The sequence below is a fragment of the Acipenser ruthenus genome, chromosome 24, assembly GCF_902713425.1.
Source record: "Acipenser ruthenus chromosome 24, fAciRut3.2 maternal haplotype, whole genome shotgun sequence".
Lineage (NCBI taxonomy): Eukaryota > Metazoa > Chordata > Actinopteri > Acipenseriformes > Acipenseridae > Acipenser > Acipenser ruthenus.
The window spans coordinates 16,797,095-16,814,080 of NC_081212.1; the positions used below are offsets into that span (position 1 = coordinate 16,797,095).

At 37.6% G+C, this 16,986-nt stretch overlaps 1 protein-coding gene and 1 long non-coding RNA gene across 5 annotated transcripts; both read right to left on the reverse strand.

Annotated features, from left to right (window-relative positions):
* Window positions 1-2,427: 2,427 nt before the first annotated feature.
* LOC117429140 (ubiquitin-like protein 7) lies at window positions 2,428-14,439 on the reverse strand. Of its 4 annotated transcripts, none has more exons than XM_034048359.3 (11): window positions 14,413-14,439; window positions 12,188-12,374; window positions 10,814-10,933; window positions 10,100-10,182; window positions 9,212-9,296; window positions 8,670-8,727; window positions 7,727-7,860; window positions 5,566-5,615; window positions 4,799-4,972; window positions 4,299-4,427; window positions 2,428-3,035 (listed from the first exon to the last, which is right to left on the reverse strand). In XM_034048359.3, exons 1-11 carry the CDS (start codon window positions 14,422-14,424, stop codon window positions 2,898-2,900), a joined length of 1,170 nt encoding a protein of 389 aa, XP_033904250.2. In that variant the 5' UTR covers window positions 14,425-14,439; the 3' UTR covers window positions 2,428-2,897. The 4 variants fall into 4 exon arrangements, with proteins under 4 accessions (XP_033904250.2, XP_033904251.2, XP_033904252.2 ...); XM_034048360.3 differs by lacking the exon at window positions 14,413-14,439 and adding an exon at window positions 13,637-13,760; XM_034048361.3 differs by lacking the exon at window positions 14,413-14,439 and adding an exon at window positions 13,454-13,625.
* A 155-nt stretch (window positions 14,440-14,594) lies between these two features.
* LOC131700547 (uncharacterized) lies at window positions 14,595-16,076 on the reverse strand. Its single transcript, XR_009308415.1, has 3 exons — window positions 15,578-16,076; window positions 15,204-15,323; window positions 14,595-15,042 (listed from the first exon to the last, which is right to left on the reverse strand). It is a non-coding gene; the product is annotated as an uncharacterized LOC131700547 (long non-coding RNA).
* Window positions 16,077-16,986: the final 910 nt, after the last annotated feature.

The following is a 16,986-nucleotide window of genomic DNA, read 5'->3' on the forward strand; positions in this document are numbered from 1 at the left end:
CTTACTCCATCAGGGGTGTTTCAAAACTTTCCTCCCCTCTAAAACTGCCTTGAAAGACAATAAAACATGTTGTATAAATTATTCGTCTTTATTAAAAACAAGACATCATGACTGATACGTGTTAAGTAGACAAATGGATTTTAGCATATAATTCATGTGTTTTTTCTTAAACGTCTGAATGTAATGTGTACATTTTTGTAATTAGCTTACTGAAATAACTTATTTCCAAGGAATCTGTTAATTGCAAGCAGTGCTAACCCAGGGTCAAGTCTTCAGTGACAGGATTATTTAACAAACCTCTTAAAAGCACACTTAATTAAACAATTCGAACAGAAGTAAATTAGGTGAGATTTTTAATTAGAACTATCTTGTTGCTGTGATTCTGTTCAGATTGTTAATGAACTGCAACTCTAGTAGTTCTTCATGTGTCAATTAATGAGCGGTGTGAACCAATTGCTTACCTCAAAGTGTGTTTCATTCGGCATGGTGACTGACACCAGTTTTAACCTTTTGAATACATTCATATTAATGGCTTTCATTTTGGTTTCAAACTTCCTCATGTCTAATTTTCCTTGCAGATAATTAGCACCCTGAAAGTAGGGACTAGAGGTCTTCTATGTTCTGGGACAGTATCAAAAATAAGCTGGTTGGATAAAGGCTGCCAAACATCCGACGCGATGCAACAGGAACCGAGGTCCTATTGTATTGACTCTGCAGCAGCAGGTGTAGACGACTCATAGTTAACTTCCAAGTCGTTGTAAGTCGCTTTCGATAAAAGCGTCTGTTAAATTACTATAATAATAATAATAATAATAATAATAATAATAATAATAATAATAATAATAAATCAACTTTTCATACCCTAGTCAACACAGAAATGTCACTGGAGCAGGGATGGACAAGACTCCTATTGCATAGCAGTTTCTACCAATCCATGTTTTAAAATGAGCCAGTTTAGCCCGAATGTATAGGTAACAAGCTGAATTGTGTCTTAAACTCCTAGTAAAACCTGCACTGGTCAAACTGCTATGCAACAGGAGTCTTATATCCAACCCTGCATTGGAGCAATGCAAAAATAAAAAAAATAAAAAAAATAAAAATTCATTTTTTTCTGAATATGTTACACGTCTAAGGTACTGAGAAATAAGTTCTCCATCCAAGCACATTCTTCCAGGAAAAAATGTAAATCTAAAAATGCAATAAAAAACAAAAGTTCCCCCCCCCCCCCCCCCCCCGCTGGTGTGCACAGCTCCCTCTAGTGGAACTTAGGGGTCTATCAGCAGCATGAAAAAAATGCTTCAGAGCTCAGTCACAAGAAGCAGATTAATCTGCTTAATTGGCTGCTCTACAAAGTGCATCCATAAATATGGCCTTAAGGGAACCGTGGACATACATTTAAATACAAACAACGTTTACAGTAACAGACACATGAGTAATAAATCAACCTCATATCTATGCAAAACAAATACAATTCCATTTAAAACATAGAATGTATTTCACTCAAGAGTATACCATTTAAATGTAAATACAAAAACAATAGAAAATTGCCAAGAGATATCACAGTCCAGAAGGTAACCTAGGATATGTTGAATCTTTTGGGAAAAACACTTCCAAGATCATAGGAACAATAATCAACTTTCCATTAAAATGATCCCCTAAAATGATTCTAATCAGTTACTGTTCTGAAATGAAAATGACTACCAATCAAAGCTTATTCTATCACAGTAAACTGGAAATAGATCCTTTACTTGTTCTTTGGAGAATTGCACTATTAGAACATATCAGATTTGAGAATTCCACATTGAAAATTGAAGGCATCATCAGATACTATTTCCCTTTCTTAAACACGATTATTACTAAGTGTTGCCTTTCTGTCACATGCAATATTTTTGGAAATGCTTTAGAAATTACATATTAATTGTATTTATTCCAGTTTTAATACATCTCTGTTGAATAAAATACATTACACCAAGTGCAAAAGATTATGTCGTGGCACAAACATTTTTTAATGTGTTGTGCCAATACTGCTAATTCCATTCTAATAGACTTTTATCACCAGACTGAAGTTCAATTCCAATTCTTGGTCTTGGTTGGGGTATTTGAAGAGGTATGACAGAAAAACAACAACCTGTGTTGCAATAATTCCATCTGCTTTCATAAACTACCCGTTCCAGTAAACTGCAGCTTCTACAGTTTGACTTAAAACCTCATATATCCAAACTAGAATGGAGTTTTTATGACCCAAAACAGGCATAATGGCATATCACACCGTTTATAAACATGAAGTAAAACGGATATGTGAAAAAGGGGGGGATTTATTTACATCTAATTAGTAAGTTGGGGCGCTTTTTTTTAATTTTTTTTTTTTTTTTACGGTATTCTTTAAAAGTGAATAAATCATAAAAATGAAGACAAAATACAATTAAGTTGGGTCTTTTTCTGACATTTTATTGGTATCTTCCAGTTCAAAAAGCAATGTTAAAATACCCTTTAAATATTTTGAAACCTCTCAGTTCTTGCAAGCATAACTGAGAAACAAAAGGTTGTATTACCTAAAGCAGTTTGTTCTGATGATTTGAAAAGGTCACCCGTCTGTTGTCAAAAATACAATTTCGGTCAACAAAAAGCCTGAAACATAAGAAAAAAAAGTATTTTCTGTAAAGTTACATTCAACCATTTTCAACCTTCTCTCAGGCAGCAATAGTCTCAACTGCTGTATCTCAGGAGGGCTATGATGCATAAATATGTTCTGATGACTGAACAGAACCCTGATCAACACAACCGCTTAAATAATCCAGTACCACAGCTAGTTCCACATGTATTTCTGTCCATTCCCATTTAAAAGAGAAGGTTTTGCTGCAGCTGTCTGGTCAGTTTCAGGTCCCCTCTCCCTCATCTCAGGGTGCCCCCCGAGCAAAGATCAGCTCCAGTGCTGCTTGGATGTCCCCTCCAGTCGCCTGCAAGGCTCTCAGGATAAGTTCCTCATCCTGGATCCCCATGGCCCGCAGCTGCTGTAGCTGTGACTGCCACTGGCTCTGTGAACACAAACCAACACCTGAATCACACCACACACGGCTCTGGCTGTATGAAGGTCTTCACTCCAGAGTGAAATCTGGATCGCTGTTAATGTTACAAGACTAGTACCACATGTCTCAGAAGGTTCATTTAGGGAAACAAAAGTGTGTCATTCCTTGTGTAACTTTCACAACAGCTAATGGACCTTTGGTATAATACCTTGATAAATCTGGCCCCAAGTTTCTTAAGAACACAGAAAAATGTACAAATGAGAGGAGCCCATCTTTGCTCCTCCGGGTCCTAGTAGCTCACAGATCTCAAAACTTTGTCAAGTTGGGTCTTAAAGTATCCATGATTCAGCTTCAACAACATGACTAGGCAACCCAGTCCATGCCTTCACCGCTCTCTGTGTGAAGAAGAGGCTCCTTCCCACTGACAAAGTCTATTTCCACTTAATTTCCAACTGTGTCCTCTGGTCCAGGTTTCTGTGTTGAGCTTCTCTACTATACTTTTTACTAGCATTGGTGGAATTATAGCACTATTATAATACCAACACATCCGAGTGAAATACCAGAATCTGGTACAAAAGTATTTTCTGCAAGCGACAGAAAATCTAAAAGAGAGATACACTGGACACTATCAAGAACACCACCAAATCTGAACAAAAATCAATTTCTCTCACAATAGTCACTAAATAACTATTACAAAAATATCCACCAAATACTATAATAGTACAATAATATAACTTCATCCATAACTGAATGCTCAGAATCAGAATTCTAAGGTAAAACTAAGTCAAGTAAAAACAAAACTGGGAAAACAAACAAGTTAACCCCTAAGGGTTTTGGCCTTCTGAATCTGAAAAAAAATGTCAATCCCTCTGCTTTTAACGGAATGACTTTAAAAGGAATACAGTTGAGTGCAGAAGCAAACAGCAAAAGCTATTCTGCAATCTTAAGAAAGACATGAATAGTCAGGTGAGGACTGTTGAAATGGGAGAATGATAATAAGCAGAAGAGACTCTCAATCAGAATGACCTGCATGCCAAATAAAAGGAGAACACCTCTGTGGGGTTTTCTACATTATTGGGCCTCCTTGGTGCATTCTTGCAAACCCACAAGGTACAGACTCTGTATGTGTTTGTGTCCATCAACAGAACACACAGGTGATGATATCCTCACTGCCATTTTACTCATCTAAATCCACAGGCAAAACTGTGTGAAAGAAATTGGTCTCTCTGTTTCTCCCTGCAAAGGTTAAATAATGGGTGGACACACACTTACTTGCAGAGATGAAAGGCTGGACACCTGTATTGCCTGCTGTAGTGCCTGGGTGAAGATATCATTGGTGATGGGGGTTCCAGCTGGCATTCCTGAGGATCCCATCACTGGGGATGCTCCGGATGAGGTGCCCTGAAGAAAAGAGATATTACAATATATATATATATATATATATATATATATATATATATATATATATATATATTATATATATATATATATAACAATTCGGTTTGTGTATAGACAAGTGCAACACTCTCTAGATCCGTTTTTCAATTGTAACTGTCTCATAAATAAGGCTGTTTAGTTCAATATTGCTCTGTAATTAAAACATGACCTGAATGTATTTCTTTAAAATAGGTTTCAATATCTGTATTATAAAATGATATGTCATGGACAACTGTGGTATTTCAAATCATCACCCTATCAAAATTACCATGGCAACCCTAGCTGGCATCACCATCACTGCTGCGTCAAGATGCCTTGATCTCTTATTCAGGTACCTGGTTGCCTGTGGTTGGAGTGACTGCACTGCTCTCTGGTGTGCTGGCCAGGGCGAGGGCAGTGGCCAGCTCACTCTGTGTGATTGGTCGAGGGCCGACAGCCCCGCTGTAGCCCAGAGTAGCTGGCCGTGAGCCAGTGGCTCCTCGGCTGGTAGAGGGGGTGGTACGGCTGCCCTGTCAAAACAAATAAGTGCAGAACAATCTCAGAACAATTTGATAAGCAGTTTGATTTTTAAAACCATTTGTACAGGCACTACAATACTACAATGAAACTGGAGATTTTGAGAGAAAAAGAAGCAAAGGCTTATAAATAAATAAAATAAGAAATCTTTCAAATCGCCAAACAAGAGTAAGCAGATTCAAAGGACTGGCAATTCTCAGCTGAGCTTCCAGTTTCATATGCAATCCTGCTCCTTAGTTTTGTCTTTAGCAGATTCTATACCTACACAAACTGCTTGCTTCTGTCTGTCTATGCGTGCTCACTTTTTGCCTGCACTAAAGTGCACATGTTTATCGTCTTAAACGAACATGCCCAAAAAAAGGGTTTATCACAGTGATGAATTAATAGGTAATCAATTACAGTTATTTTTCAATTATTGGAACTTGTCTCTCCCTGATTAGGCACAGAGTAGTCGAGTGTCATACAGCAGTAAGCTACAGAATTTACTGCACTTGCTTTTGAATGTTTGGCACTTATTACATGAAGCTGCACACAAAGACTGGAGGAGGACGCATCCTCATCTCCACAGCTCACAAGAAATTCTTACCTGTTGAAAATCTTCTTCATCATCTGAAAGTCCCTCAAATAGAAAGCCTCCTACATTCAAGAAAAACATACGATCTTATTGTCCAGAGGCAAGTTTCTGTATACCAATATGATGCTGGGAGCAGAATATACAACAGATATATAGCAGAGATGGCAACTTTTGAAAGGAGAAATTAGTAGCATGTGCCAAGTGTAGCGAGGCGGCCATTTTTTATTTATTTATTTATTTATTTAAGGCCAGTGGCTGCTAGCCCCTGAAATGAAAAGGTTCCAAGGCTCTGGCAAGTCAATTACCTCTTCTTTGCTTTTCAATATACAACTTTGGTAATTGTAAACACACGGCATTTAGAAATTTAAAAAAAAACCAATAAAATACTTCAACACTGATTTTTTTTTATTTGGAATTCTATTTATTCTGGATTTAAATATTAGTAATGAAATGTTTTAGGATCTCGTAAGTGCTGTCAAACCTGGACTGAAATATTCAACCTCAAAACTGTATAAAAATAACTATCAAAATAACAACACCTCAAGAAAGATTTAACAATGTTTTTTATTTAAATTGTTACGACTCTGCAACTATCAAAACACAAAATGCTGTGAAGTATCCAATAATTAAAGGGGAGTGTCAGACTGTGCTTATTGCTGGTGTTTCTTCGTACCTATGTGAGTGATACAGTCGTGACACTCGCCATGTTTCAGAGAAGTCTGTCCATCAGTATTCACAGTAGACATGAGATTGAGACACTCAACTTCTTTTAATGAAAGACCATTCTGTGGTAAATTCCTCTCTATCTTTTAGATGGAGGAGAGTGACATTTTTTGCTTGATTTGTGATTCCTATTTTAATAACTGATAATAAGCAAGCAAGTAAACGTGCGATTGATAACAATAGCAAGGCGACATTTGCACAGCTGTTTCTGAAGGACCCCTAAACCAGTTACTAAGCAACTCGGCTCAGAGCTTTTAGTATGTCAGTTAAAACGCCACAATAAACTGTCAGTGAAATAAAGTATTAAGAACAACTCGTTCATTAAAAAAATTAAACATGAAAACACATGTGGTATTGAAATAAATTTTCATAAACATTCAGGACATATCCATCATGTATTTATTTAATAAAAATCGTAATATTATAACCCTTTGACGTACGGCCAAATCAGTTGGCATCTCTGAAATAGTTACCTTCACTTTGTTTTGTCTTTCTTTGTCTCGCTAGAACAGCATTTTGTGTGTGTCAAATAAAAGCTTTAGCCTGTTTTATATATATTTTTAACACACAAAGAAAGACTGTTTTACTATACATCTAAAAAGCATTTGCATATAATTGTGTATTAAGATTCCTACGATTTTACTTGTGACGTCTTTAAATGTAACAAAGACCTCCTATCCTTGTTTTAAACTAAAATTATATAGTTCCATTAGAGTGATACTTGTTTGTATTGTATATTTCAAATCAGGCATCTGATTTAATAGTACCATACTAGTGTATTGTGCGCAAACGTCTCTTCTGAAGTTAAGTGAGTGTAAAATAACTTTTTTGCACACGCAAGCTTTGCCTGTTTTGTTGAACAGCATTAGCCTTTAGGACTTTTTTTTTTGCAGTTATTTTGTGTGCATTCATTTTTACTGAGCACTTTTTTCCATCATACATAACAAAAGTAATATATCTGAGTGTCTTGCTGTTTTAATTTTTTCTTGTTTTTAGTTATTTTTGTTTGAGTCATAAACACTTTAGCCTGCTATTCTATTTTATGCACAGAAAGAAAAACTACTGAAAACACACATTTGCTATACCATGTGCTTCTTTTATAACTGCACATTCAAGACCTATTTAGCTAATGCGAGTACAAAGCAGGTAAGGTTTAGGAACTATTGTATTAACTATGATCACTAAGTTGATCTCTTCTGGGATATAATGGGAAAGTTTGAAAAATCACATAATCCAATTTTGAGCAGCAGCTGTGGTATTATGAAGCTTAGTAAACAGATCACCATCACAGAATAGGTTGAAATTATGAATGCTTGTCCATCAGTCCATCATGCTACAATCCCCAAACTCAGAGTTTCCTAGCTGTAGTCACTACACCCTGCCTTTCCCCTCACATGCTGTACAGTAAGACCCCTGACAGACAAGGGGCACTGTGGTCTTTAGGACTCACCTGGCATGTCGCTGTAAGAGCTGGAAGAGACATTGCGGGAGGTGCTGGCGCTCTGTGTAGCTGGGGCATTGCTGGCCACCGAGTGCAGGACCAGGATGATGGCGTTGACCAGGGCTGGGTGAGACACAGTCAGCCTGTAAAGAGAAGACAAAGACTAAAAGGTTGAGCCGCCAGGGAGTCGAGACGGTGCAGTAATGTTCAAGATATCTTTCAGACATTGAGATAAAGATGCATCTATGGTAAGCTGTGCAGTTCCACTCATATCTTAACCTAGTTTTCTTTTTTTCCCCAGAACTCATAATTAAATCTCTGCAGAGTTGGGACCTTTTAGAACAGCAAAAAGACTACAGTTTGCTGATGGAAAAAGAATTTCAGAAAACAGAACATTATGCGTTGGTCATGTCCAGCCATCAGGCATTCCCCATAAGTATCAAATAGATAGCATTTAGGAGACCACTGCACTTGTGGGACTTCACCAAATTGTTTTAGTTATTAAGTGGTTGTAATGGGATAAAACAGGCAACAAATGCCCTATCCCCCACCACAGGTTTTATTTTTTTGGTTGGCCAGGTAAAAGTGTGACATGGTTTTATGGGCATAGGATATACCAGATAGCCCCAGAGAAGGGTGCAGTGTAGCTACAGTATGATCAGGGTAAGGAACCTACACACACTGTCTTCAAAGGGGAATGATCTTCCAGTATGATAAGGGTAAGGAACCTACACACACTGTCTTCAAAGGGGAAAGGATCTTCCAGTATGATCAGGGTAAGGAACCTACACACACTGTCTTCAAAGGGGAAAGGATCTTCCAGTATGATCAGGGTAAGGAACCTACACACACTGTCTTCAAAGGGGAATGATCTTCCAGTATGATCAGGGTAAGGAACCTACACACACTGTCTTCAAAGGGGAAGGATCTTTGTGAGAGGTTTCACACTTACGTATCCAGCATATTGGGATCTGTAAACAAGACAAACAGATCTTTGTCTTGCAGCACCCCTAGAAAGATTGAAAGAAAGTCAAGTCAAATTGTAGCAGCTGCTCTTCTAGATGCCTCCCATAGTTTTATATTTAAAATAGGCTAGATCCAGTACCATCTTGTTTTTCTGGCAACACACTTACATTACACTAGATGGTGCTAGCGCATACTCATGTAAAGACACTTTACAAAGCCTCCTTTGCCAGATTTATAAAACAAAACAAAACAAAAAATTGAATACAAGAATCACTCAGAATGACTGCAAACAGAGGAAACAATATAAGTTGAAGCTATTTATAAATCGACTGCATGGCATGTATTCTCAATTTCTCCTATCTTCCCATGAACAAAGCTCATGTGAACATGCAACTTGTATTTGGAAAAACCCTACCATGGGTGAGGATAGGATTTCCTGTGCAAACTGGGAATCTGGACAAAACTAATCGATTTTTGCCTTAAACATAGTCTAGTCTCCAGCACTGGCAGGTCTTTGTATGTACTTGCCTAAAGCCACTGGATCACTGCTAAGGCCTGGAGTGGCCACGATGATCTGATCCAAAGATTCCTTATTATTCAACATCTTAAACACCTGGATAAGAGAAAACAAGAGACGATCAGATTGTATTTAAGACCGGGAAATATCACTGGTCCGTACACCAACACCACTAGTGTGTGTGAAGGTTACACAACACAACGAATTAAATCTCCAACAAATTTGAATGCAGCCTGAATCAAGGCTGAGAGGATTTGTCACATGTTACTATTGAATGCTTTGTGCAGATTTCATATTTGCCAGTTCTAAAGGCAGTTCAAAATATACACTATCTTCACTTTTTCTTTTGTATTATTGCCCCTACTATCACCAATGGGAGAATACCACTATATTGGTATACCGATACACAAATAAATACACCATTTTAACAATAGCAAGTACTTGCTGTTTTGCGTAGTTGCTCTTGTAATTGCTATGTTTGGTGCCTTCAACACAATCTGAAATCTTTGTGTAAAGCCAGTTTATGATATTAATGTTGTGAAAGGCTAAATTGGAATCCCTCTCATATCTAAATAGCAATAGAGTTGCATTTCTTCCACTAAAATAAATCAACAATACTAAACTGCCAAAAAAAAAAGGTACTATCAAAACATAATTGTCCGAGAGACCAGAAAGTACCTATTGGCAAAAGAACCAGGTGTCCTTATGTGTTGAACCCATATTCATTTTTTTAAGTCAGGAGGTGAAGTAAATGTTTTAATGATGCTAGGGGAGAATGGATTCCTACATTTTAAAGATGCACATTCAGAGATACACTTTAAACCTGCTCTGATTCAGCTGTGTGAGATGTTCCAGAGATGAATGGTGCCTGTGTAGTGTACAGGTGGCATCTTCCTTACCGAGTCTCTGTAAGAAGAGCTGCTGTGCAGAGCTGCCTGAAGCACCCGGAACTCTCTTGCAGCTGTAGCCTTGTCCACGCGCTCTGTGAAGGACAAAATACAACACAGACATGTAAAGCACAGAACAGGAACACACACACGCCAGAAAAACTAGCAAGCCTTTAGTCAATTTCTTCATAATCTTACTTAATAAGACCTTATAGATTTACATGTAAATCAATGTTCAACTGTTCAAACCCATGTAATTTTGCTAATAGGAGCAATCAATTAGTACGTCTAATCTTAATATTCCAATACTGGGTTGCTCCTTACCTCTGTGTGTGTGTGTATTATTTTAAAGGCAATGTCAGACAGTAGTTTAAAAGTTTTCAGGTGATAATGAATGACCTAGAAATCCAACTGGCATCCTAGCAATGACGCTCTGTCCTTTCTCCATCAGCATGTTCAATCTTTGACTTTCTTCTGTTGCCACATGAAGCAGGTTAAAAAGGACACCATCCAGATCTCTTACATCTCAACACATTCAATTAGGGGTTTTTGGCCAAGAAAAAACCTAAAGAACAGCATGATACTTTCAACATGACCTTTAAATGCAACAACTGTACAGTATGCATAATATGTATATCTTTAGCTGAATCTATTCGCAAAGTATTTGGTCTTTAAAACGTGCGGATAATACTCTCAACAGTGAATGTGAACCTCCACTCTACCCACCTGGTTTAACCTCTGGCTCTGGCCAGGATTTCTTTAGGATGTGGATCGTTGATCCTGGCTGAATCCCATAATAATCTAAGCTCTGTTCATCCTTCAGCCTCCTTCCACAATACACCAGCTCTGCAATGCACAAATCCAGAGGTCAAGGCAAGCAAGGTCTTCATAAGGGAACTAGAGGTATGACAACTTGCTTTAAAGCGTCACAGTCCCTGAATGGTTAACCTGGAAAAGCCAGGCTGTGGGAGTGCAGGGTTGCATGCTGGATGTGTGAAGTCATCTGTCTTCTCAGGGGATTCCTGAGGGAGCATTGCATTGTTTTTCACTCATTGCGCTACAGCGGATCATACTGTCCAGGCACCTGCTGAGCTCAAGTGCACACCTGCTGGGCTGGCCTTTGTCCTCCACTTGTTGGGCTTTGTAAGGCAGCACGTCTACAATCAACGCTGTAGTGAGTTTAGCGCTGCATAAGGGAATGGGATGACATCATAGCTTTTAGTTGAAAAGGTTGACCATCTGAATCAAGCACACCTTGGACTCTGACATTCATTAGGTTAGTGAAATGGAAATAGTAGCTTCAGGGACACATACATGTAGCACCAACATGTGTTTGATTTTCTCTGAAAGAAACAGTAAAGACTTACAATGCTGTATAGAGTTGAACTAGAAGTACTGTCAGTCAGTCTTACTGAGCTACTGTGGGCTAAAGGGGGCACTGTGTGTTCCCAAATCACATACAGTTGCATTAAGTGTTTAAAAAAGGCAGCACTAAATTGAGTAACAGGTCAGTCATGTCCAGCACAGACAACATGCTGGAACAGTGAAAAGCCTTCTACACTTATATTACTGGACTTAAATCTCACATTAGCCCTGCACCCAGTCCTGGGTTTAAGAACTTCCCCATATTACATAAACGTTCAGGCGCAGAGAGTTTGATGTTAAATAAATGGTTCCTCCCTTATACTGCATTAACAATTCCAAATAATAAACCCACAGACTTCAGACTTATTTATCAGTGTATAGTAGATTTACCAGGGGCCTGACTGTTCAAACTCCTGGCACCTGGTAATATACCAAAACAAAGGGAGCTCTGAAACTCAGGACTGGATGTTGGGCGAAGGAGAATTTCAATAAATGCTATTATACCAGGAAGAGCAAAGCTGCACATACTTCTTTAAGAATTAATATTCAGGAAAATGCCACATATCCCTTGCACTGATAATACTCTGATCTGTGTTTACAACATCCTGTCAAGAATGAATGCCATGTCTGCAGCAGTGTTCTTGAAACTTGGCTAGGCAACCCAACATGTTGTAAGGAGGAAACCAGCAACACTTTAAACACTGTTCTGTTGTAGACCCTGCCAGTCCTATTTACCAATGAGCTCTGGGTCAGGTACCGTGTCCGGCAGCTGAGCTGCAATGAGCTGCTTTAGCGTGGCGATCCGGTAACCCCCAGGAGCCATCTCTCCAGGGTCCGTCTCAGGAAGGTGCAGCAATGACTTTGCTGCCAAGGGCTGGTCTGCCAGCTTCAATGCAAGACGCCATTCAGATACCGACATTCTCTAATGGGAAGAAACAGAGAATGGATACAGGCCTTTAGTGTGCTGTTACATCATGGACTGTTTAAAGAAACACTTTAGTTTATAACTTTTAGTAGACTAGAAAGCTAACCGTGATCTGCTGATACGTCTGAATATGTGTCATCGGCAGGTTTTTGTATTGCATTGCAATCACATACTGACATTGGTCTTATTGTAATCATTAAGAGCATACATACAAACTTAAAGATGTAGGCATTTCTGGTTCTGATACTGTCAAGAACTGAATCCTTACCAAGTTTCTGTGATATACAGAGTAGGGCTCCACTATATGATCCCCAAAAGTCATGATCAACCATTCATTTTATCTACATCAAAAGGCACCGAACTAAATATAAAATACACCTTTAATATGTCAGGATTCATTTGCCAAGCGTCTGACAATCTACAATTCACAGATTCGTATATTGACAATCAGGTTTTCTGACAGTCCGCCATCTAATAGAAAACAGCAAAACCTTTAATAACGTTATGATGCTAATAATTAGATTTGAAAACGTACTTATTCATAAAAATCCTGCTTGCCAATCTGTGCAACAGGTAGGTACCAAGTATGCTCTCGTTATCTTCTGTCACTCAAGGCTCAGTGCCGAATAAAAACATCAGGGTCTTTCTTTCCAAATAATATGTTTTTTGCTGGGAACACCTGAGTCCATAAGGTAAACATTTTATAACACTCTTCGTCATAAAATGTTAAATTGTGAGGTACATGACACACAGTAAAAAAAAAAAAAAAATCATATGGAGCGTTAATAAAGCAAAACAAAACATAAAAATATTAACTACACTAAAGTCAACCACTGGAATTTCTCTAAAAAAAAAAGTTGTGCATAGCAAAACTAACATTATACCAACTCTATGCCTTCAGGTTCAAATTGCTATATTGTATCCTTTTCTCTACAGGAAAGCACAACTTACACTATCTGACAACTATGTCAGATAGGACTGTCGGTAGTTTTTGATTTAATAGTAAAGTTAATGTATTTATTTATTTTACTTGTATAACATTTTAGGCATGTCAATGCTTTACAGTTTACAAGTACCTTATTAAAACAGCAATTTCTAGAAAGCTTCGTGATGGTTCTTCTGCAGCCTAATGTTTCTTTCTTATTTTTATTGCAGATGGCAGACTAGTCTAGTACTATATGGTACAAAATCTTAGTACGATTTAGCGATTAACTTTCAGATCAGAAATAAAGTAAATCTTACTAAAACCGAATACTTACAGCACAGCAAAATCAAAAATATTGTTTTGTGTCTCTGCACAATCACTCGGAAACGGAAACGGCTCAGTGGTTTCTGGGGTTTGGAGTTCTTTTTTTTGGCCCGTATGCGGAAGCCGGTGAAAAGGTATTTTGCCTCGGGAAGCACGATTTCCGGATTATTGCCGGATTTCTCCATTTGTGTATGTATCTTGTATGTGCTTATATTCTGCAGCTTTTACCTACGACAATAAAAATGTACAAAGAACTTCTTGGCTCAGGATATGTGACTGCCCTTCTGAACAAAAAGTGTGGAATTGTGGGGAAATCAATTCAATTAAAAAACGAGGTGTGATTTTGCTGCCATCTTCTGGTCGAGTGGAGTGAAAACTATTTGTTAAACCTATTACGCAACATTATTATTTTAAAGAATATTCTCAGTGTTCATGTATTTTGATTCCCTTTATCTTGACATCTGTTTCCCTCTTGTAAATTGTACACTTTTGCTACTAACAATAAAAATATAAATTAAATCACTTTATATTATACAGTAGCTGAGTAAATAAAACATAAATTTTAAAAAAATCTGATTGCTCTGTACTCTAAACTGTATTTAATTATTCTTATTAAATCTGAGGAAGCACCTTGACATTTGAAACATTTTGCATATCTAGTTTTTAACAAATTGTTGAGGTCATTACTTTTTTCACAATAACAAAAATATGAATTAATTAAATATTGTTCTTTGTTAGTGTGTTTAATATCATATATAACAAATCCACAAAAAAGATCAAACTCACAAACAATGGCATGAACGACCTCTTCGTCCAGTTTTTCTTTTCTTATTTTTCCTTCTTTAGCTGCAGAGCACTGGGCCAAAATCTCTCTGGGAACCAGAGCAGTCAGCTCTGACACAAGCTTATTAGTAAATATAAAACATATTTATAAAAGTAGCCATAGGTAAAGAAAACAAAGTGCCTTATATATACCAACATACAAGAAAGATTTCAGAATATGTACACTTACTCTCAAGCAGGGCAATTGTGTTCGTCAGACTTTGCATTTTTATTGTAAGCGCATTATTTTCTTTCTTCACTCTTTCATTCTCATATTTGAGAATGTCAGTTTTGTTATGTAGCTGGTCTTTTCCTACCCTGACATCCAATTCACAATCACTCTGTAACAGGGAGAATTCATTCAGCCCGGCCAGACTACAGGGGTCACTGGTGTGCGGTGAACCGAGGACCTAACCCCCCCCGGGCGGGGCTCGGCTCGGCCAGTTGTGCGTCGCCCCTGGGAACTCCTGTCCACGGTCGGCAATGGAATAGCCTGGACTCGAACCGGCAACGTCCAGGCTATAGGGCGCATCCTGTGCTCCACGTGGAGCGCCTTTACTGGATATGCCACTCGGGAGCCCCACAAACATCCAGCTTAATGACAGGAAACGAAACTGTACATATTAGTGTTGCATGCAAGTGGCAGTTGTCACTAGAATATTTTGCAATAAAACTTTACAATCTTTATTATCTTGATATGATATTACCTTATTTAGGATTATTAAACATGGTCTGATAAAGTACATTACACCTACTTGTTCAAGGTCTTCACTTGAACTGCTTGATCTTCTTCGGGCCCTAAATGTTTCTCCAAGCTGCTGTGCTCTGCTTCCTGACGCTGGTTTTCTAAATTTATTTAATGGAATTCTTACATTCTGTAAAAGAATTTAGAAAAAAGATTGATAACATGGAAAGTATAAGGCAAGAATTAGCCCTTAACACAATTAAACAGAATTTGAACTCATGAATGTGGTCTTGCTAATAATAATACTAATACTAATACTACTACTAATAATAATAATAATAATAATAATAATAATAATAATAATAATAATAATAATAAAAGCTACAATGACTTCTGTAGGCCAAATTAATGAATTTTGGCTAACCCCAATATGCAGTAACTTACCTCGCTGTCAGAATTCAGGAAACAATCCTCCTCACTGGGATATGTCTTTTCTTTTCTTTTTCTTTCTTCCTACTTTCCTTTGAGGTTTTCTCTTTTTCCAATGTTTTCAATAGTTCTAACATATCCTTGTTGTCTAAAACACTTCCACCTCTGTGTTTTGGGGAGGGGGGGATGTCTTCACACAAGAGGTGGTCGATATGACATCATCAGGAACGCACTACAGTTCAGGGGTTATGCGTGTGCATACTGGGTCAGACCTGTGGTGTAAATGGGTGGCTCAAATGACAAGAATCTTTTAATCTGGTCGACTCTGAGCCAGTTCAGGTCCGTTGTAAGTGTAAACACAGTAAGTGAGACCCAATGGAGTTCCCAAAGCATTAATCAGTATGGGAAAGAGAGGGGATAGCTAATCTCACCAGATCTGTGTCTACATACATTCCACATGCTGTTTCCTCATCAGTCACGGCAAGTCTCTCTCATGAACTCTGACCCTGCTTACGCACTCACTCTGTAAACTAAGACCAGCTGCCAAAACCAAAGAGCTTCACAGTATCAATCAGCCCTTGGTGGGGTGACAGGATTTTCTTTGGAACTGTTCATATACATTTTTATCATTTTTGCAACCATTCCGAGTGATTCTTATTGCAATTCCTCAGAAATTTCATTTTTTGTTCATTCTGTGTCGCTTTGATTAAGATTCCAGGGTATTCATTTCTAGTATATAACTGCAAATGTAATGTTGACTAAGTGTCCTTATATTAGTAAGTACCTGGACCCGATTCTAGTGCATAGAAGCATAGAAAAGGATGCTTGATCTAAAGCTGTTTAAATAGTACACTTTAATCTAGCCTAATCTGTACTCAGGAACCCTGAAGACAGACTGAAAAATACCGTATTTGATAATTATGAGCCCTACAGAATGATTAAACACCTCATAAAAAGGTAAGGGGCTGTACAAATAAAACTAAGCCATTTCACACGTGAAGCTACTTAGTCTTTAAAGTAATTGAATCTTACAAGATAATTCCATTGATCCCGTTTTGCACTTCCATTAGCTACATAGGTCTTAAATGAGAAGTTTTATAATGAAACATGGGTAAGTTTTATATTGCGTGGCATAAATTAATATTAAATAGATATGCAATTGCATATTACATTTATGTTAAATTAATATTGACTAGATATGCTATTGATATTAAATTTATGTTCATTTATTCCTTGTTACTTTCCATTAACATTTAAGTCAGATTAACTGTATTTTGAATTAAAAACATGTAAACAATGGGAAATTATTACATATTTTCAAGGGTAACAAAACGTAATATAAATGGACGTGATATGCAATTACATTTTCACTTGACATTTGGTTAATATTTAGCAAGAAACCAGCTGTTGCATATTTATTCAAT